The sequence below is a fragment of the Strix uralensis genome, chromosome 5 (assembly GCF_047716275.1).
Source record: "Strix uralensis isolate ZFMK-TIS-50842 chromosome 5, bStrUra1, whole genome shotgun sequence".
NCBI classification, from domain to species: domain Eukaryota; kingdom Metazoa; phylum Chordata; class Aves; order Strigiformes; family Strigidae; genus Strix; species Strix uralensis.
This window is the reverse complement of record NC_133976.1, coordinates 54,401,587-54,423,723: the sequence shown is the minus strand read 5'-3', so window position 1 is coordinate 54,423,723 and position 22,137 is coordinate 54,401,587. Positions and strand designations below refer to the sequence as shown.

The 22,137-nt window shown below is 38.8% G+C and overlaps 1 protein-coding gene across 4 annotated transcripts in view; it reads right to left on the bottom strand.

The window, feature by feature from the left end:
- ANO4 (anoctamin 4) overlaps positions 1–22,137 on the bottom strand; it is a 220,123-nt gene that overhangs the window by 114,110 nt on the left and 83,876 nt on the right. For 2 of the 4 annotated variants that reach the window (XM_074870850.1, XM_074870851.1), the window contains exons 3-4: positions 14,071–14,181; positions 4,697–4,833 (exon numbers count right to left, since the gene is read on the bottom strand). In XM_074870850.1, the coding sequence (XP_074726951.1) occupies positions 4,697–4,833; positions 14,071–14,181 (248 nt within the window). The remainder of the gene's footprint in view (positions 1–4,696; positions 4,834–14,070; positions 14,182–22,137) is intronic. The other 2 variants (XM_074870852.1, XM_074870853.1) reach the window with 2 other exon arrangements.

The following is a 22,137-nucleotide window of genomic DNA, read 5'->3' as shown; positions in this document are numbered from 1 at the left end:
ACACTATGCAGGCTTGAGGGCCTACTTTGGGCCCCCTCTAGTCTGGTCCAGAAGACTGTGTTTGTATCCAGAAGGAATTCATGTTTAAAGTCCAACACTGCTCTGGAATGCAAACAAAGCATGGGCAGGGGCAATTGAGAGATTCACTTCAAATGTACACTCCTGATCTGAACTAAAATGTTAGTGCAGATCCATCCAGAGAGTACCACAAGGAATGTGTCTTTCTCTGAGTGACGCCACTGGAAAAACAGATTTGGCCTTTATGCTTCTTATGCTTCATCTTTCTCTGAAGAAAACTGGTTTGCCCTACACTGACTTATCAGTGCATGTAGAACCTTATATTAAAGAAAGTCTATGAGATTTAGTCAAGTTATTTGACTTGTAGGATTTATTCCTCTATAAATATGCCTTCCTAAGACAACTACTTTCTCTTGGACTTGTGAAACACTTACTACAGTATTGTAATTTTTTGCTCAGAAGAGCAGCTTGGACACCCTTATCCGTACTCAGAGGTCCTTTTCATTTTAGGAACACAGTATGTCAACTCCAGACTGATAAACCCTACTAGACTGGTATGGTCTGTGAGAAGGAACCCTTCCTGTTGCCCTCTGTTATAGCCTGTAATGAGGCTTAATAAACTGAGCCTAGACTTGCAAGAACTGAGGATCTAACACGATATGGAGACAGTGAGGGCTGACCCAGCAGTGTCACGAAATAGCAGTTGCAGGGCTTTTGCATTGTCCACAGTATTCCAGACTATTCTAGACAGAGACTTTTCTCCTACCTTGAACTTTGGTGACCCTTGTCCAGACATTTCATCTCCTTTCCCTGTGTTATAGCTTCAAAATTTAGTTTTCTTAAACTAATTAAAAAAATATGTCTAGATCCAGGTCTGACTGCAGTTTTTGGTGGGAAAGTGGTTTAGTCATGTATGTCAGCTCCCCATTCCTTCATCTGCAAAAGGATGCCAGAAGAAAGTGGAAGAACAGGGAAGACTTCACTCTAGCAATAAGTTTAGCATTTCTGGCTATCTTTGCAGCTTTATTTGTAATAGGCATATCTGAACTTGTATAATTGGGAATTCTCTTCCAAGGAATGCAGTAGTTTTCATATTCTTAGACCCACAATTGGAAGTCATCAGCATTCACAGACATATGACTCATACATACATACATGTTATGACAGCATTAGGCTAAATGGCTTACCTAAATGAGAGGATTTGTAACCCTAACAGCTGTAGAGACGTTAAATGGAACGTTTAAATGAAAGTGCAGTTAGGGAAATCAAGGAAATTTGAAACTTTACCTGCAGGTCTTTAAAAAAATACATCAGAAGGGACTCCACTGTTTACTAATTTAATGACAGATTAGATTCTTTCTTCATTCCTAATTATTTTGTTTCCTGGTTATTATCAGTATGGATGCTCAATGAAGATAGGATCTTTGAATTCTAAAGAGATTGTCTTTTCCTGTTGTTTGTGGCTAGTTGAAATTAAGAGTTCCCTGCATGCAACTTCACAGCTGGTGAAGGGGGTTAATACCTGCACCACTAACAGTGATAACTTATGAACTTATGCAGAAAAAGAAGAACTCAGAACCACCCAGTTTTTAAGGCACCATTCTAATCAAAGAACTTTTTTCTTAATATCCTTTCACCCATTTAGATTATATTTTGTGGAAGCTGCAACTTTATTTTTCCATGTATATTCACTGGTTTGTATATTCTTCTTGACACCATAATACATTTAATTACATGGATCTTTTCTAAAAATGAAATCATCTAGTCTGCAAAATCAAGTGCTCAAAGGTTAGGAAGTAACAGATTTGTAGTTTTCTCTGAAAGCTTAGATAATCTTTCTATATCCATCCTGATCACTGAAGATGACAGGGATTTGGTGGGAAAAAATTATGCAGTTAGCTTGTATTCTGGTAAATGCACACAGGAAAACTGAGCTGAAATTGCACAAGCTATCATAAGTGCCATAAAGAACATCAGAATTCTTATTTTGCAATATGAATACCTTTTTTCTGCCATAATCTTCAGTGCAAGTTCTAATTTATAAAAGCAATTGTTAAAAGAAACTCTATTCTGTGCAATGTTAATAACACTGTCCCCCCAAATATCAAGAGTTTGATGCTTAAAGTGAAGACTGTAGGAGTGACTCTTACAATTTTAAATTTCAAAACTATCTACATTAGCTGGAATGTCAAGAATAGGCCAATAAACTCATTTAAGTAGAAGTCAACTTTTGTCCTAGCTCCATCACTTTCCCTTGTTTGGATAAAGAAGACTGATTTATTACTCCATAGCAAGAGAGGCAGAGTGGATGCATACCCACCATACAGATCCTAAACAATTTTTCCTTTAATTTTTACCTTCTTTTTGCTGCTACTACAGTTCTCAGAAAATGAAACTTCAGTGGAAGTAATACAATATTTTAGTGATAATATGTCCCTGGATTTAAACTATAAAGTGTATACCTAATTATTATATTGGTATATGTAAAAAGTATTTCAATCAATGCACACGATTTTCGATTTGCTCAAACTGTAGCTGTGTTTGAATGAAACATAAAACAAAGAAGAAAAAACATCTTTAGCCAAAGGACAAGCTGAATCCCAATCTGGCCCTGCATCTATTAAGGAACTGTTGATAATGCTTCATCCGTAAAGTCTTCACTGGATCTTCTGGTTGAGCACAAATAACTAAGAGTTGAGGCAAACAATATCTCAACTTGTCAGCTAAACAAAAATGATAAGAAGCCTTTGGCATGTCCTTGTAAATTTTTTTGATTGTAAGTTCTTTTTAATGAATTCAGCCAGAAAACATATTAAATTATTTTGCTGCAATGTTAGCTTCAAAACTGAACCAAACAAACATCTGTGCATTCAGAGGGACTTTCATTGGTGCCAGATCCCCTGTCCTGATGATATTAAGGGGGATCTACAGGCTCTCTTAGTTACTAAACTAAACTGAAAGACTGAAAGGAAGCTTGAAGCTTCAGAGTTCATCCCACCACCATACAATTGTGCTCCCATATTTATCCATACAAACTGTACAACATCTAAACAGTGTATCTTTTCCTTCTGGAATTAAGCAGGGGCCAAATCCTTGAAACTTTTTTTGTAGGCTACAGCATCCCTCAGCTCCCATTAAGATTTTTAATTTTCTGTTCTTTTCCCCTCTTATACATATAACATGACTTAAATTGCTATTTTCCTCTAACTAAGGTTACGCAAAAAAAAGAAGATAATCTGTTCAACTAGGAAAATATTCCTCAGACATTTTCCCTTTCCCTTTAAAAAACAACAAATACATTAAAGAGGAAAAAAAGGTTTTGCAGTATTGTTTTTTGCTGTATTGTTAAATTAACAGCAGCATATGTTGCTCTATATCATCCTCTGTCCTTCTCACCATTTTCTGTTAATTTTTCCTCTCCAATTTGCAAAGATCACGAGCCATCCACCTGTGCTCTTTTGTTAAAGACCATATGGTACATGAACCCAAAATGTAACACAGGAATATCATGTCAGATTAACCTATTACAGTGCAAGCAGGCAAAAAGGGCCCTTTGTAAATTGTATGGGAAGAGCAATGAGTGAAGGAGAAGATGAAATTGTGAGCAAGGTCAAACATATCCCTGAGTGCCCTGAATTTTGTTGCTTTAATTATCTGTCTAAACATTCCAGGAGTGCAGCTCTCTATGGGCTGAATTTCTAGCACAAGGAAAATCTCTGACTCTCTCCTCGGCAGTGTTTCACAAAAGAACTTGCACCACAAAACCCTCTATTTCCTGAAAAAGACATAATCTGTATATTGTCTAAACTTTATCTAAACTAGTAAACAAAGCAGGGTCAGGGCCAGAGCTTCAGCACTGCTTTTTTATTGTTACTATGGTCCCTGTCAGTTCTGATCTATGCCAGTCAGCCCTCTGCCAAAAAATCCTCAGGCACAGCTTGCAGGTAACATCAGACCACTTCAGTAAGTAGTCTGGATGCAGCCGCATTCCTGAGCTGAGGGAAAGGAGACAAGTCCCTGGTCTCTCCTCTTTACTCCCTAAGGCGATAGCCCTAACATCCATGGCTTGTAGGGCAGTTGGAGGCAAAGTTAAAGGGTATCATGTTCCTTTCTACATAAAAGACACAAAAAGGAATTTTGGCCCAAATTTTCATCATGGGTTCATGATGCTTTGCCTGCTTTAAAACATAATTTAAAAGGGACTATGTGCTAAATGATTCCTCCCTGATATGCTCTCTGAATCACCATTATGCACCATCAGGTCACTTGTTCTTCACTGGAATGGAATGTGTCACATACCTGATACCCAATGCTTCTTATGAGAGATTTATGATAAATTCTTCTCCTCTCTCCTTCCACCCTAAAGAATTAATACAGGGAAAACTTCTCCATTATTTTCAGAAGCAGTGAAGCATTAGATTTGGATGGTTCAGAAAACAAGCAGACAACAAAGACCTGTATAGACTTTTCACCGGGGCTGCATGAAATCAATAAAACCTTTTAACTTGGGATATTTTATATTTTAGCATTATAATCTTAGAATAGAAAACCAGTCCTCATGGGAAAGGTCAAACACTAGTTGACTTGCAGAGAATGAGATTTTAAATCAAATTACATGTATTCCCTTTTTATAATGGGCATGAATAATTATCATATTAATAATTCTGTGTGTTCTTACCTCTCCCACAACTTCCAACCTGCTGGCATCATCAGAAGTACTGGTCAAGTTACCATGGTGAAGCAGGGAGTCATCATCCTTGGAAGGGCTGTTCACACCTTCTAACTCATCAAAAAAAATGTTGACATCCTTAGCTACTAAAAACAAAAATAAAAATACACATTCAAATCACCATTGAACTAAATGAAGACACTGAGTATAACACATTCTCAAGAATGCCACTTTTTAGTTCTGGTATAAGTATATACTATGTTCAAAATCCAATGCATATTGGAGTGCTTTCTTCACTAGTGAGCCACATAAAGGTTTAAGATATCACAATACCTCTCTGATGACAAATAAGCAATCTTCTGTCACAGTAAAGCATACATTAAATATATCTTCAGCTTCTCACGGGGTAAGTGGCTTAAATGATTACCTTCTGAATTAGTATGGTCTCTGAAAACTACTTATTATAAAGAAGCAGATTTTTAACCTACTGCATAAAGTATCAAATTAGAAGTTGTACATACCTGCAGGGCAGTCAGAGGCAGAAGACTTCAAATAGATACTGTTACATGAAAGGCACTGAATAAATGAGCCTGGACAGAAGTTTGTCTTTGCACAATTTGGCATGTTTTGATACATATAAATCTGGCACGTTCGGATCTACCTACTGCACAGCCCTCAGTCACACATGAAGCAATAGCTTAATCTACAGGATGCTGTAGTAAACCCAACCGTGATAAAAAAGTGAAGAGATGTAAGGGCCTGGAGCACATTCCTCCATCCTGGGGATCTGGCAGTGGGGCTCAGGGCCAAGACAGAGTTAGCACAGCCAAAGGCAGCCCCTTCTCTCTGCTGTCTGTGGGGAGAGACTCTCAGAGAGCACTGCAGAGAGGCCTTGCCCGGCCATCCCAGGGCTGTGTCTAGCCCTGGCTCTGCTATCGGGTCTGATCCTGATGTCAACCCATGGGCTGACATCCTGGCCTGGCCTTGGCCTGTTCCCCTCCAGGGCAGGGCCTGGAAGCCTGGGCCTGTTCCCTCACCCTCCCCCAGCTCGGATGGTGGGACAGACCTAGGCTGCCAGGCCCTGCCCTGCTACCCACCATGGGGAACCCCCGGCCCCAGCTGCACGCTGAAGGGAGGTACCTGCTTGAGCAAATGGGTTGAATTTCCTCCACCTTTCGTGCAATGCCATGTCATGTCATAATTTTACTCTAATTAAAAGAAACAACCCAAACACTAGAAGGAATGGCACTGTACGCAAGATTAGAGCAGCGTTAGCTTTAGGGTGACGTTCCCTGCTCTGCTGAGCAAGGAGGTGATGAGAAGCTGTGGGCAGAGCTGCTGTGCAAGTCTACAGTCCCACAAAAGGGCCATTGATCTGCTTACTGAGTGGCTGTTGGATGGGAGACGCAGGGCGGGCAGTCTGCAGCCAGTAAGGTCCACCTTTGCACCCCATACACTGCAGGCCTGGTGTGAAAGGGTGATGAAGAGAGGTATGTGAGGAGAAGAAAAATGCCTTGGCTGAGGATCAAGCCTCAGCTGTGGATAGATTTCATCTCTCCATAAGCAAAATCCAGAATTACGATAGTAGAGTCGTAACTGTTAGAAGGGACCCCCAAAGGTCAGCTACTGAGCCTCTTCCCCTGACTAGAACAGGATCAAATATTTGTTACTCTTTACAGAAATTTGTCTAACTCACTATTCCTCACACTTTTTTGCAAATTTGACTGACTTATGGAATCTTTCTTCTTTTGTGCAATAAACTTCTGATCGTTTTGCTTCTCTGCAACTCCCCCAACTTAGTGACAGGCAGTTGTAATTCCTGTTGATGAGAATTTAGATTAACAGGGAACAGCCAAAAATCTCTAATTGCTGGCAGCAACTTAGTTCCATTGCTAACTACTGGCTGCAGGTGTAAAAATCCATTCCCACACTGTGGAGAGACTGAATAGCTGCCAGAAATTAAAGGCCATTAACTGTTCCCAGCCATCATGAGCATTTTGTGACCTCCTTTTCACCTTTCCCTTCTTCGGGAGCTATAGCCCAGTTTAAGAAAGCTTTTTAAAAAACCTCCAATGCTACCAACTCCATAGTCTCTGCAGGTGGCCTATTTTTCACTGTCACAAGCAGGAGAAAGTTTTCTTCACAATATTCACCCTGAATATGCACCTATGTTGCAATTCAAATGTATTATTCTTTTCCTATCAATCATGAACATGGGGAAGAGATTGCTCCCTTTTTGTACATGTCTTTTACAGTATCTAAAGTCTGTTATTACAGCTGTAGGTAAAAAAAGAAAACCCTATCAAAATATTCAAGAACCTCCTTCTTCATTTTCATGTGTAGAATAAGTATAAGGTTAATGACATACATTGTATTTTTGATTACAATACTTCTGCTTAGAAAGCCACTAAAAATTTTAGAAACAAAAGTCTTCAGTCCAAATTAATCCACTCTAGATACTAGGTTAATAAACTAACTGAAGCAGCATAATTTTTAATAGAGATTCTGAGTTTTTAATACTTTTAACAGTATCTTTTTTTCATGTAGACAGCATAACAGTAAGGAATTCTGTGCCAAATTAAGAAGTTTTAGAATAACATACTACTGCTCAAGTTTAGCAATTTTGGGGTTGCATACCAACTAATCTAGCTATCATTCTTTGTATCCCAATATTAATATTGCGCAATATTTAATCCATACTTAACACTTTGTATCATAATTCATCAGTTTTAGATAGCACCCTCGGTTCTGCAGGATCTCAACCAGCTTTTATAGAGATATTGGGAGTAATAGCTTCACCTACTTCACTCTCCTTTATATTGTGCGTATCATCATAGTCTGATTCAGAGATATAAAACCTCTTGTTTTTGCAGATATTAAGTTTCCCTCACCATTTTAAGGCTGTTTTTACTATCATTCCATTTATTTTACATATCCTACTTTTTTGAAAAGTGCCAGGATACCATTAGAGACAAATATTCAGGATGGAGTTTTTCACTTTACAACCAGCCTTAGCCTCACACCATCCTGTTCCCTGCTAGGGGTGAGCTTACTGACAGTGTTGGAGAAGAGCATTCTGGTGTTGCTTTGGTTTATGTGATGAGGAGAGCCTGCAGCTCCTCAGTGTCATGATGGTTGCATCCAACCTCTCCTAGGACAAACTACAGAGGTTTTAGGAGACTTGGAAGGCAAAAACCAGATTCCAATTTGTAGTACATACAGCAGCAATATTAAAGAATTATTTGCCACCTTGATCTACTTCAATCCACAAAAATCATGCTAGAGATGCTTATAAAAGACAGGGGAACTGCCACAAGACAGCACAGTCTACCCACCTGCCCTTCACTGTCCCTACTGTTTCAAAGGCCAAGACTGGAAACATTCCACCCCCCATCAGATAATAATCTGGATATAGATCATGACCAGCTCCTGCATACATGTTTATATGAGAAGAATTCATCTGAATACTCAACAGAAAGAACTACTGAAACAGAAAACATTTTGAATGACTTGAAACTTCACTGAACTGAAACCCAGCAGAATGCCTCCATGAGAGCGACACATGGACCTATATATGTCAACATCTCAATATAGTCTGAAAACAACTGTGGAAAATACAAAAATAATTCAAATAGTGAAGCTTTCTGAAGATTATGCAAGATATATGTCTATTGCAGATAGAGGCAATGAAAGATGTAAAAATGAAAGCTTTGCCTATATGCTATGCTTAAGGGAATTCAAACCAGCTTTTTCCTGCCATTAAGACTGCCTTGATATAAAAGATGAGGCCTCTGAGGTACTAGAATTTCTGCTTCCTGAAGTGCCAGTAATACTTTGGGTTGAAAAATATATGGTTTTTAAGTGTGTGTTTTGAGATACACAACTTGGTGTGTAAGAGAGTGAATGTGTATCGTGGTTTCAAGCAGAGAACTACTGGCTTATTCTGAGGACTTGTGAGGAGCAAAAAAATCTTATTTCAAGGTCGCTTCAAAATCCAGCCCATCTCAGCAGTGACTAGAAATTGTGGAAGCAGTGAATCTTAGTTGGTTAGTGAAATTAGCTCTCTGTCCACATTGCCTATAGCAGAAAATTGCTTATATCAGAAATATGCAGATAATTGGCATGCTGGTTGGTAACTTCAGCAAATAGGATAAGTAGTGAAGAGAGGAGCCGAACTACCTCATCAGCAAAAAAAGTGTCTCTTACCTTTTTCCAGTGGCAGTAAAGTGTGCTGCGGCTCTTTACACTGCAGTTGCCTTGCTGTGTAAGTTTTTGAAAATACACTTTTAGTATTTCAGTCACTGACACTAAACATCTGCTGAGACCATTTTTCTGTTCCAAGTCTCATTGGATACTTTAAAAAAAAAATCATAAAATATTGTTCCACAAAACTAAATAAATAATGTAAAAAGCAAATCCTGTTTGCTTTAATGATGATGACGGTACTTCCAAGCCAACTCTCCTGCTGCCTGTAGCTAGATCAGCAACTCCATTCCAATGGACATGAACACCAAATGTTGCTAAAGGCATAATCGGGGCTCCATCACCATGACATGCATATATCCACAAATTACCTTAACAGAATTATATATAATAATTATATCATATATATTTGGGAGACAGACTGGTACTAGTGCACAGTCATGTCTTTTCAAGCAGTGAAATTTAACATGAATACAGAGCAGCATGAGCATTGCTACAGGAGATATTAAGAATTCCCCCTCTGGTTTTAGATCAGCATAAATATGCAAGCTCTTTTCTCCCCCTCATGTTCCATTTTGTGGAAAAAAATCAAAATGACTTGTTAATTCAGAATCCCTTGAGGATTTTAAAAAAATGTGGATATAGAAATATTTTCATCCCAAGTATATTAGAACCACATATTCTGAAAACTGAATGCTGGGAAATTCTGAGAGAGTCTGTGCACAATCTCAGTGGGTCCACAAGCCACTTTGGACCAAGGGGCTGATTTAGGTAGCACTCAAAGATAAGAAGATAATTCCTTTAACTTTCTGAAGATGGATGCTCAAAAACTGAGATGCCTAAAAATAAGAATTTTCATTAAAAAATGTGACATGACTGTTTTTGTGTGGAAGGATGGAAGCATGCTCAGAGATCATGTTTCTGTTAATTACTTGTCATTTTATTACCAACTGTCACATCAAACCATTGAATATATTCTAGTTTTGGATAATGTAAGCTGAAGATCAATATTCCAGAAACTGCTCTTTGGAGTTTTAGGCCTCTCAGTAACATTGAAAAGTGAATTTCCTTAAAAATTCTTACTGGCAATGTTTATAATAGGTGTAGAGCATTTCCATATGTTAATAGTGGTGAAAAAAATGATTGTGTTTAAAAGTACCAATATTGGAGAATAACCCTTAAAAAAAATACTGAATAGAGAATACCTGTTTAGCAGAGACTTGAAAAGCAGAAAAGTTCAAGTATGAAAAACCAACAATCTGTCTGCATCCTGTTGTACTAGATGTTATGTTTTTACAGCATCTATCTAGATTTTTGGATAGAAACATTTTTCTGCACTCGGTAAGGCTAGCAGGTACAATATATACAAATCTTTGCTTCAGGGAGGCCATCCTACAGATACCACACAACCCAGAACTTTTTATCATGTTAAATGCTAAATTCAGTAACTACACAGTGGATCAGCAACCCTGTTTCAGGAAACTCACTGATTTCTGGCTCCCAGATTATGAGAATTAAAATGAGAGAATCAAATTCATTTTTATTAAATCTAGTGAAAGTCGATGTAAACTGGATTTTGAAAAATATTCTAAAAAGAGATTTCTTAATTTTGACTTTACTGCAATGGCAATGAAAATAAGTTTCATACACTGAAGCAATCTATAGGAATTCATGAAAAAAAGCTTGAAATCTGAGGTGCTTTTTAAAAATAAAACTTTCTACTGCTTTTCCACAGAAGTCCATCCTCAGTGTAATAACTAGAAAAAAACCTTGAAAGCCTTTGCTAGCTTTTGCCATGGCGCAGAGGGCACTCCCAGCCCTGACTGCCCCTGCCTGGACCCCTAGGGTTCCCCCCACCCTGCCCAGGTTCCAGGACCCCTTTTCAGCCCCCTAGGGCTGTCAGCCCCTGCCCTAGTGATGCCACAGCAGGGCTGGTCTCCAGCTTCCCACAGCCCTGCCCTGCCCGGCCACAGTCCCCCTGCACCAGGAAGGTACCAGATGACCAGGGCTGGGGCTGCCCCCAGTGCCCCACCGTCTGCTCTGCTCCTGGCTGTGGCTGTGGCATGGGTACAGGCTGTGAGTAGGCAACAACAGAGAATTCTGGTTTATATCTGACAGATAGTTCATGCAAATCCTTGACACCTCTTCTGTCTAGTTTACAAATTTGGTTTAGGTCAGATGAATTACCCTGTTTTTCAATCTCCTATTGTACAGTGTATGTCTAAAGCCATTTTCAGATTAACAATTATTGTTTCTGGACTGTTTCTGATAGACTACTGATAATTTCTGAGTATCATGAGCTCAAGAAGAAACTGTTCTATAAAAGACTTACCAGAAATCTTTAGAAAAATGTATTTAAGACTCTACCATGAACTATGGTACTTAAATGCAGAATTTAGCTCTCATTCAGTAGAAATTACTTTTAAGTCTTCTAAAATAGTATATTCACATAAAAATAAATAATGAGATGGTAAATCTTTATCTTCAGTTGCAGCCTAAGAGATTCAGTAGGGTAAAAGGAAAAAAAAAAAAAAAAAAAGTAGCTTTAGAGCAAAATGCTTGTTTTAAGTAACTAAGTTAAAAAAAAAAAAATCTCTGCTACTGAATGATCATTCTTGGCAGTCTACCACACAGGAAGATACACCAGCTAGCTAAAGTTTCATAAGGCACCTCCTGAATAGGGAAACGCTCAGGAAACTCATGTTAGCAAGAAAAAAAAAATGTGGCCTTTAAAAGCATCATTAGCCTTTTAAAATTTTCATTCAATACTAACAACAACTAGGAATAAAAGTAACAATGACCATTCAGATCAACCACCCTAGAAAGAATATTTAGGCATGTTTATCCTAATTATTTGATATTTACAACAGACTGCAGGTGACAAGACACTCCCCTGGACACATAACAAACTGGGTTGTACAGTCATAGCAATACTTTTGTCCTTCCAGAAGAAAGTGTAGCTGAAGGACATAGGGATTAACTTCCCAATAGCAAATGTGTCTGGTCTTGGATAGAAAAAACACTATCTTCAAGGCTGTAAAAGATGCATCCTTCTCAAATGGCTCAAAAATAATCTATACATCAAAATGTTAATTCTTAAAAGACTCTTTGTTTAATGCTATTTAGTTTTGAAATTATATTCAAATTGCTAAAAAAAATCTGGGAGCCTACTTCCAGTCAGTTTACATTCATTAATCACTTGCAAATATTTGTTTTACTTAGGGTAGGATTCACCTACATTTACACATTTGAGCAACCTGATCTAGTGAATGGTGCCCATGGCAGGGAGGCTGGAACTAGATGGTCTTTAAGGTATCTTCCAACCCAAGCCATTCTACAATTTATATGATACATCCACAGTGCAGATGTTTGTGTCTAAGCTGTGGTAGGGATTCAAGTTAGCTTATCTCTCTAAATTCCATTCGCAGGCAACAGGCAAATAGCCACTTCCAAGTTGCAGGTCATCTAATCTATATTGGACACCCACTTTAAAATGAGACAAACTGGGCTGTTGACATGCTAGTTATATGCTGTTGATTGCCAAGGGAACTTAGACAATGAATTCAGATCTTGAGACCTTCACTGCAAACCCGTATGTTCAAGTCAGATGAATGCCTTCTTTACGGTCACAGAGAAATGGTATACTTTTAAAAGAAACTAGGGTTTAACATTTGAGGTTATAAGCAAACCTGTGCCCTGCTGAATCAAAATTTTGGATTATTCAGCACAGAGATATAATCAGAGAGTATGATATTAAAATATGACACAGTACCAGGGGAAGTTGAGATATGACCATTTTAATAAGAAGCTGCTTTGGACACTGTTAATAAATATAATCTTGATATTTAATTGTTTTAAAGAAATCATCCATTTTCATTCTCTTCAGCCATGTGCTTAAAATGGAGAAGATAACTGTTTCTTGTATTCCAATATGGTCTCTTCCCAACTTGAATTTGCTTATCCTTGTTTATCTATCTTGTCTAGTCAAGCCTCTGAAAGACTACAGTGCCTTTTCAGCCTCTCCAGTCCACAACCCAACTGCCCCCAGGCCTATATCTGGGCTGTGCAGGTGCAGAGAAGAGGGAAGAAGGCAAAATCTCATATCAAGATTTCCTGACGGGAAAAGCTTTTTAAGTTACAAAACACAGGGTTCATCCTAAACCTACACCTTAAATAATGAGGTGCTTCAATTTCAAATCATTACCTGTCATCATACTAACCTGAGAGTTTTCCTTCCACCCCCAAACTAATATCACCAACCATATGACCTCATCCTACCACTGTATGGTGGCATATGGCAAAAATCAGGCAGAGTGCAGGGTTTTACACATTCTTATACATCTTTTATCATTCAAGAATGTAAGTTGCTGTTTCTCACTTTAGAAAATTTCTACATAAAACACCCAGTTTAAAATAAAACTGGAAAAGAAAGAAACAGGAAGCCATGCCATGCATCTTGATTCTTGGCCTGCATAAATGTTTTTAATCTATCATGGAAAATTTCCACTGAAACTCTAGATTCTTTTGGATTCCAGAGTTGCATCAGTTTTGGGTAGGGGGAGGTCTGCTGTTGTTAATAAGAGTAGCATTTTTTCTAGCACAGGTCTTAAGATCATTCTGCAGTTTGATTTAAGAAGGGTGGACCAATCAATTCTTAGTCCACAGTGCATTACATGTGAAAAGAGATGGTTTCATGCAGTATCTGAGATATACAGACCTTCAGTTATTGTGACAAGCTCATCATTTACGCTCCCAAAAATTACCAACTGCAAAAACGTGAATATACCCCAACACTTTGGAACAGCTGGAACTTCAAATCCAGTCTTAGATCCCAGTCTGCAGCACTTGCATGACATTATTACTTCACACATCCATTCAAGAGTGTAAAGAATGGATTAAAGTAACAGGAGTCTTAATATTTCTGATTACCTCTGCATAGGAAATGTGTACTGCTGGAATCCTTAGGCACATAATAATTTAAATCTTACTACAACTTCTCTGATAGTAAAAGATTTCTTACCGGCCTTCAATAACCCACTGAACTGCCTCAGAGATTTTAGTAATACATACTCACTTATAATTCAGTTCATCACTTTGTATGTTCCTTCAGTTAAAATTTCAGTTCATCCCAATTGATTCTTCTACCATAAACCCGATTTTGCATCCAAGGAATAACTTACTTTCTTGTATTGCATTAAGAATTTCTGAAAAGTCCACATCTGTCTTCTGTATGTCTGGTTTTATCCATATTTGCGTTTCCAGCCGGTTAACCTGCAAATCCTTTCTTCCTTCTGAAGAAATTGAAGAGATTGATGGGGTTTGTGACAGTGTGGTAGAAAATCCAGCCAAGGGGCTTTCAGGTGAGGGAATATACACATTGAGTAAAGCTACTTATTGTTTTTCCTTCTAGCAGAACCATTTTTTTTTTTCCCAAACCAAGCAGCTTTAGATAGAATATGGACTGATTTAAAGCTAAATAGAATGAAACAACAACATTCTCTGCTATCAGCAATGATGCAGAGTCACCACTGGCAAGTCCCTCATTCAGGTGAACACATGGTGCCATGCCATGAGCATCCCCTCACCATACCATCTACAAAATGTGAAAACAGACAAGAGGTGTTGTTACAAATGACACAGCACTACTGGAACAACCAGGCTAAAATAAAACACACTAACACACAAAGGACGAATTATGTCTCAAGACAGAAAACAACCGTTAGGACAAAAAAAGCATGGACAGCATGTTTCAGCCACAGGACACCATAAGTTTTCACATGCCAAACTGATGGCATGCCATGGACTAGGAAGCACTCCAGTACTGCAGTCCATTTTGAAGGAGGTCGCACTGGTACGTAATGGCTGCTGTTTAAAAGCACTGCAGAATAAAAACATAGGCTAGCGAGTCACAGTTTCAAACCTATTTGCACATGTAAATAGGCACAAGATTTATCCATTTCAGTGTTCTTTTAACATGAGCAAAGAAAGCAGGAAGTTTTGAAAACATACCATTACCGTGCACATCAAGAGTAGACAGAAAAAGGTACCGGAAAATCAGTTTAAGCTGCTGGCTACAGGGCTCTTGGATACAGCCAGAGGCAAAGAGGGAACTACCGGGCATATGGCTGGTTTTTGAAGAGTGGCAGCAAAACCTTTCACAAAGGCATCTGTTAGAGGTGATGCTCTTGAGTAACCAATACACAGAGTTAGCAGAGAGCTGCAGCGGTCAGGGAGATATCTGGGAATGAACTTCACAACAAAAAGGCTCTGGTGGAAGAAGAAACCTTCAGGTCATTTAGTCCATTACTGTACCTTCATTAAAGGCTATCACTCATGCTTCTGACGGAAGCATTTTCCTTTTTTCTACAGTCTGCCTATAACAAGTTGGTCTTGGTTTGAATTCCCTCCTAGCTCACTGTATCTTCCCCCTCCCCTTGCCAAATTACTGTCTCACCACTACCTTGATGAGAGCTACAAATTATATTCTTGGGCACGAAATTGCTCATTTTAGAGGCCCTTCTTCACTTTTTGAAAATATAGCTCTCAAAATAGGTATACATACACCAGCTTCAGCCTCTTTTATTTCCCAATGTTAAAATATTGTAAATTCTAACTGTTTCATGCTTGCCCCAGCTTATTCTTTTGTTCCACAGCAAAGATCCACTGTTAGCATCAAAGACAGCTCCCCTTGTAGATTCCTGTAAAGTGATCTGTCATAGCAGCAGCAGGAGTCAGTATTTAATGATGTAGAATGAAGAGAATTTCTTAAGTGAGACAGCTGATTATTCATGTAATAGCAGCCTAGGGAAATCTGCAGATGGCCCCAGAGGTGGCAGACTAGGATTTGCCCCAGAAGAGAATTCTAGGGACAAAAGAAAAATACTGCAGCTGCTGGAAAAGACATAAACAATAGGATGGGGGCAGAGAGGTAAGTAATGGACAGCATTTCAGTTAAGCAGCTTTGCAGGCGATATCATTCAGTTTCTGTTTCAATACTCAGCTACCACTTTTAACACATATCATTACATATTTGCACCCTGAAATCCACCAGCCTTTCTTCTCCATTTCAACCACACTTAGAGCAACATAACGACAATACTGACAAATATAAAACACTCCCCCCCTCCCCAAAGCCCTCCATCCTTGTTATACCCAATCACCACTCTTCAGAACACAGGAAGGTAGCAGGATCCCTGCAGCATCTCCAACAGATCAGAACTAATTGGGCCAGGGAGAGAGGAAGTGACAGCCAGTCAGCAATGGCTGTCCTGAAGTGCTGATATTAGATGGACTATCTAACCACAGGCCTATTGATAAAATTAAGCTGTTGGAGAATGTACATATTCAGTTTCAAACTACTTTTGAATTAATGAAAAATACTGTCTAGAAAATGGACAGAAAATGTTCAGCCTAAACCTGACTGTTGTTCAGCCTAACACAGCCTATGAAGCTGAGACAAATTCTGCTGCATTCAAATCTCCTCTCCTGTATTTGACTCACTGGCAGTACAGGGAGCTTCCAGAAAGCCACACAAATGACAGTCTCATATGCTTCTCTGATTCACAGTAGCCTTACTGCACAAGTATCAGACCGAGAACATCATCCTCTGATTTCACTCAAAATTGTAGGCATCATCTTCCACCAGTCATTTGTGATTTAATGCATGGCTAATCAAAACTTGCTTTCAACAATACAAGGACAAAAAGAAATGCATCTGCAGACATCATAGCTTCTAATAAGTGGTTGCAGGAACACTTTATTTTCCCATGTTCTTCACAGTGTCAATAAACAGACTTGAATCAGGGCACATTTGCTTCTATCCTCCTCCCTCTCTCTCAGCACCCACTTTACAGGAGGGAGCGCTGCACCTTTTATCTGAGAGAAACAACCCCTATGTAATGGCTTGTGGACTGGCCAACTAATGATTGCTGATTTGTTGGCAGTCAGAGATTTCAGCCCAGCCGCTCTTTGGGAAAGGCCACAGTGTTCTCTCCCATGTCCAAAAGAGATTTTTTTTCTTTATCTTACCACACATCTCCAATACAACAAACCAAGACAGTATGTCATGTCACTGTTGCTATTGAGGGATCACTAGCCTGGCTTTAGAATTTGTTTCTTGCTTTAGGAGCTGCTGATTTATGCTTTATCAGTGACAGGTCCCACTGAGTAAACTCTAAGCAATATTGCCTGGGAGATAAGGAGAGAAAGAACCTCTTTCCATAAAAACATGAGAAATAAACAAACACAAATAAAATGAAGTATTAGGCTTATCTAATTTTATGTGATTTTATTAAAAGATCCATCTGAGATTTTTCCTCAACTTACTGAGATGTTTTACTTCAACTGAAGTAATATTTTAGATTAGCTCATGTCATTGACTCTGATTTACTCACTGATGCATAAAGTAGTGCATAAAATAACATACATTTCCTTTACTTGTTTTGAAGGGTCTCTACTAATTAAGTCAGGAAAACAAATGAGATTTTAAAAAGGCATTTCAAAAGGCAAAAATGTGTTTTGTCTACAGCTATAGATGCTTCTGTAAAGAAAAATCTACAGCTTCAGAAGGTCTTCCTGAAATGGCACCTAGCTAGCAACTTCTATCAGTATAGTGAGCTGATTATTTTTTTTCTTTTAAAATAATTTTGGCAGCAAACATGTACTTTCACAATGGTTTTACTTCAGCATGGATATTAAATACTAGTAGCAAGTAACTATTATGCCATGTGGGTAGATGCTCCTATCACAGGGCCATCTACCTCTAACAGCGCAATATTTAGCAAGAGCAAATATAATTCTAATATGAGCAGTTTTGTTTTGCTATATTAAGTACTGCCTGCAGTTTCTACAGAGAAGTTGCTCCTTCTCATCAGAGTCTCTTCTTTAAAGTAAGCAGAAAGCTGCTGCGCATGGTGTCCTTTAGACTAAAGGCAACCCAAAGTCAACATGGGGTAAAGGATCACCCTTGCACAAGTACACTTTCTACTGGATTCTCACTATGAGTGCTAGGCAGGTCATCTACAGCAAAAGCCCAGTTGCAAATAGAAATTATTTAAAGCGTTATTTATATGTGTTAGTCAGAGCTATACACACATGAAATCAAAAGTTTTACTGATCTCAGCTCTGGTATTGTATTTTCTGTGATAGGAATGGAACAAAATGTATACCACAGTGGGTCTTCCCAGCATCCATCGCATGACTGTACTGGACAATGCACTTTAATGTATGAAAAACATATTGGTCCAATTATTGCATCAGAAAAAAAAAGAATCTATTCTCTGATTCATACAATCCATGCAAGTATATATTAACATACACGTGTTTTCATAGCAAGATGAAGTTGGCCTGAAAGCAGTGGCTCAGAGATGGCCAGTACCATGAAATGAAAGGCTGGCATGTCTCATAGCAAGTCTTTAACAGAGACCTGCTTTTGCTACACTGGACAGAGAGAAACTTGGACTGTTTTCCATAAGAAATCCTATACCATATTCTCTTTTGTTCCTCACCAAGCAGCAAAGTATTGCAATATTTTTTGTGCCTAAGCATTTTTCTCTCCTGCAGAATAAACCGCATGCCGGTGTTACTCTGTGCATCAATCTTACTGCAGTGATTATATAGATATATTTTCATATATTAAAATTATTCTATTTCTTCTTGCTGCTCTTAAAACTGTCATGTACAATAGTGCAGAGTTCCACACTGGGAAAGTATTGTTGATAAGATAAACTATCATCTAACAGTTAAAGAGAAGAAACAAAGGAATAAAGAAATAGAGTTGTAGGAGAGGGAAAAATTAGGTATGTTTAAAATACACGTGGTCAGTAGCCACATTTTGAAAATATAATCAATTATAATTTATGGGACTTAATTATGAAGGTCCAAATTTTAATATCAGCAGGATCATTTGATTTCATCCTGGTCAGTTTCGTATTAAATATAAAATTGACTAACTTTAGTGTAGATATTGCCTTCCTCAATGGAAATAAAAAAGAGGAAACAAAGAAGAGGATGTTTCAGAGGTTCCTTACTACTCTTTTGTCTAGGTGGAAGGGTTTGTCCTCTCCATGTACAGCTAAGACAGTTTCTGAAAGTACAGGCTGAGTCCACATAAATGAGTTTTGCATCATGAAGGATAACTCTGTCTTTCAGCATTTGTCTTCCTCTCGAACAGATATGAAAAAATGCAGTATCAGCATGTTTCAAGATCTATTTTTCCCCTCCCCACAAGGATTTAAGAACAAGAATCTTTGTAAATGTCAAAATGTCCTTTGGGAGGTCAGGTTAACACTGATGATCTGCAAGCCACCAGTGCAGAGGGCAGTAACACTGGGAGTCATGCTTACCCTTCTCCTGCGGTCCTCACTCTCCACATGAACTCTACTCACTCATTGAGGCCTTGCTCCCAGCTGAACCACTGCATACCAACAAGGTGGCTGCAGATGCACCCATACAACCTGCACCGTTTCCCATCAAAAGCCTCACCTAAGTCAGGGTAAAGGCTGCATGTCTTCTTTCACAAGTATCTTCTCAGCACACGATGCAGGAACATATTCTGTGTCCTGCCTAGAGCTGTCCCTTCTCTGCACAGAAAAAGGCTCCATTTTCAACCTGCAACTCTTTGGCCCACCAGCCCAGTACTTGACTCCTTTCTGGAACAAGACCATTATCCAGAAGCTTTCCCTCTGTCCTTGCTCCTTATCAGTAGCACTAAGCTTCCTCTACGTTACAGCTTCAACACAATTTCAGATTTCTACAAGTGGGTGTGGGTGATGAGTTCCCTTTTTCTTTCATTTTGATGCTTGTTTCCAGTCCTGGGTTCCTTCTGAAGATGGCAGGGGGGATAAGGACAGGAAAAGTCATGTGTGTAATGCTCTGTTTCTACGATCTTCTTGACATATCTGCATATTTAAGATAGTGCAAGAAATCAGGGTAAGACCAGCTGTCTGCCACATCTGCAGTAGTTTCTGTATGGTATGGCAGTGCCAGTACATATGTACCCATAGTGACAAACTGGGAGTATCTAAAAGCCCCCAGTTTTCCCCAATTTGAAGTATTTACTTTTACCTGTGTAGGTCATAGGATTTGTCCCCATCTATCTACAAAGCACATCCACAGTTTTGGAAGAATTATAAGTAATAGCTAATGATACATGTTGAAAGAGAGGCCTTCAGAGACTTCTGATCTAAGTCAAAGCACTCCATCATAATAGCATTAGTACACAATGTGCTTCCAAGACTGAAAAGACTGGGTACCCTGTGGAAATATTTGCAGACCTTTGAAAATCCTCTGACCCGGTAGATTGCCATAAGGACTTGGATATAACTCTTGATATTCTTAATTGGTTTACCAATTACCTTAAAAAAAGTGTATACTCTGCCACTATTCAGCATAGCTAATCAAATCTTCCACTATGCAGAAAACAGCACTTACCTTAATGTTTTTCTCTGTGATTATGGATAAAATAATGTGTCTGCATCTTAGTGTCCGAGAGTCAAAAACTGAGTGTAAAAGCACAAAAATGCCTTGATAGTTTTGAAAGTTATTGGAATAAATACATTCTTCATTTTCCATAAGAAATTCCAATGAATGTTAGGGGAAAAAAAATAAATTCAAAACCCAAATCATTCTGTTTAGCGTGAAGAACCTTTGCCATAACTGTCTCTATGCATGGTCATGTCAAGGGTATGGTAATGACAATACTGGAATTATTTTTTGAAAGGCAATTTAAAAATAGTTTCCCTTTGTATTGCAATACACTGTAAGGCATGACATATGTTTAATTACGTTAATACAAACACTTTTCTTATCTTCCAGAAGCAGCAGTAGTGAAGGGGAGATTTCTAAACACCTAATATTACTAATTTATCACAGACTAAGGTATTTTGAAGACATACAGTGTCCATTCTCCCCTCCATTAAACCCCGGCTGGCATCAGACACAGAGAAGTCCACTCAGCCAGTTAACTACAGAGAAATGGGGAGTCCTATGTTCCTTCTCTCTCTCCCATACTGCGTATGCCTTTTTCACAGACAACTGCAGACAAAATGGATGGATAGTCTTTGGTGCAAAACCATACCTTGAAAATCTCCTCTGCTGTCAAAATAGCCAGAACACCAGGCTATGGGGACAGGGCCCTGCTAGTCCTCAGTTCTTGCATTTCTAATTCAGTCACTGCCCAGAATGAACTACGGGCATGGGGACAGTCAAACCCACCAAAACTGTGCTCTTATCATCAAGAGGGAGGCATCTCTTAAGCAGGGAGTTCAAATGGGACAACAGCTGAGGAGAGCTGATAACCCATGTCTCCCACATGGACAAGCACCCAAATCATTGGACTGCTGTGCAAAAGCACACAACCTCTTTCTTCATTTCCCATCTATGCTCAGAGGATGCATCAATGTTCTGAGAGTTGAAAGGACCCACATGTGCACACAGAAGCCCCAAGCACAGCATGTCACATATTCCTATGCCTAATATTTCTAATTCCCTGGCTCTACATGGGCCCTGTGCAGATCCTTACACAATTAGTAGAGGGACAGTGTTGCACAACAAGCCTTTGGAATTACCCCCTAGAAGCACTTCACTGATAATACAAAGAGACAGGGCACCCAAGTGTGTGATCTCCTACTGGGAGCTATCCTTTTTAAGTGCCACAATGCCTGGAATAGGAATCCACAGGACAGTCTGAAAACAGTACAAAGCCACAATGTGTAACTAAGCAGAGACATTTCTGCACAATTGCATGTTCCAAATGAGAATCTAGAAAGAAGTCTGAGATCTAAATGGACCAAACAATTCAGCCCATTTTACATTATTCTTATTTATAACAAAATAACAGTAATAATGATTGTCTTTTAGTTCTACCTCTTTCCTCTTATGCTGTGAATGCACATATAAAAACACAGCTATCAAAGATCACTGTTACATATGTTCAAACATTTGTCCATGTTTGAAAAATCTAACTACTTGTGAATGATAAATCCCTTAATTGCCATCTACCTTTAACAATATCAGGAGTTGTTACCAGGCAATTCAATAAGAGGATAGGAAGAAAACATTTGCTGAATAAACTGTTTATTGCAAAATGCTTGCCCAATTCTACAGTCAGCAGTTTACTGATGAGACAAGCAGAAAAGCTGGCTGCAAGGGGATAAGAGGCATGACCTAGCAGATAACTTCAGGGCACCAAAGATTTACTTCATTATAACATGATACATCAAGACAGCTTTTACAAGATACCAGATGTC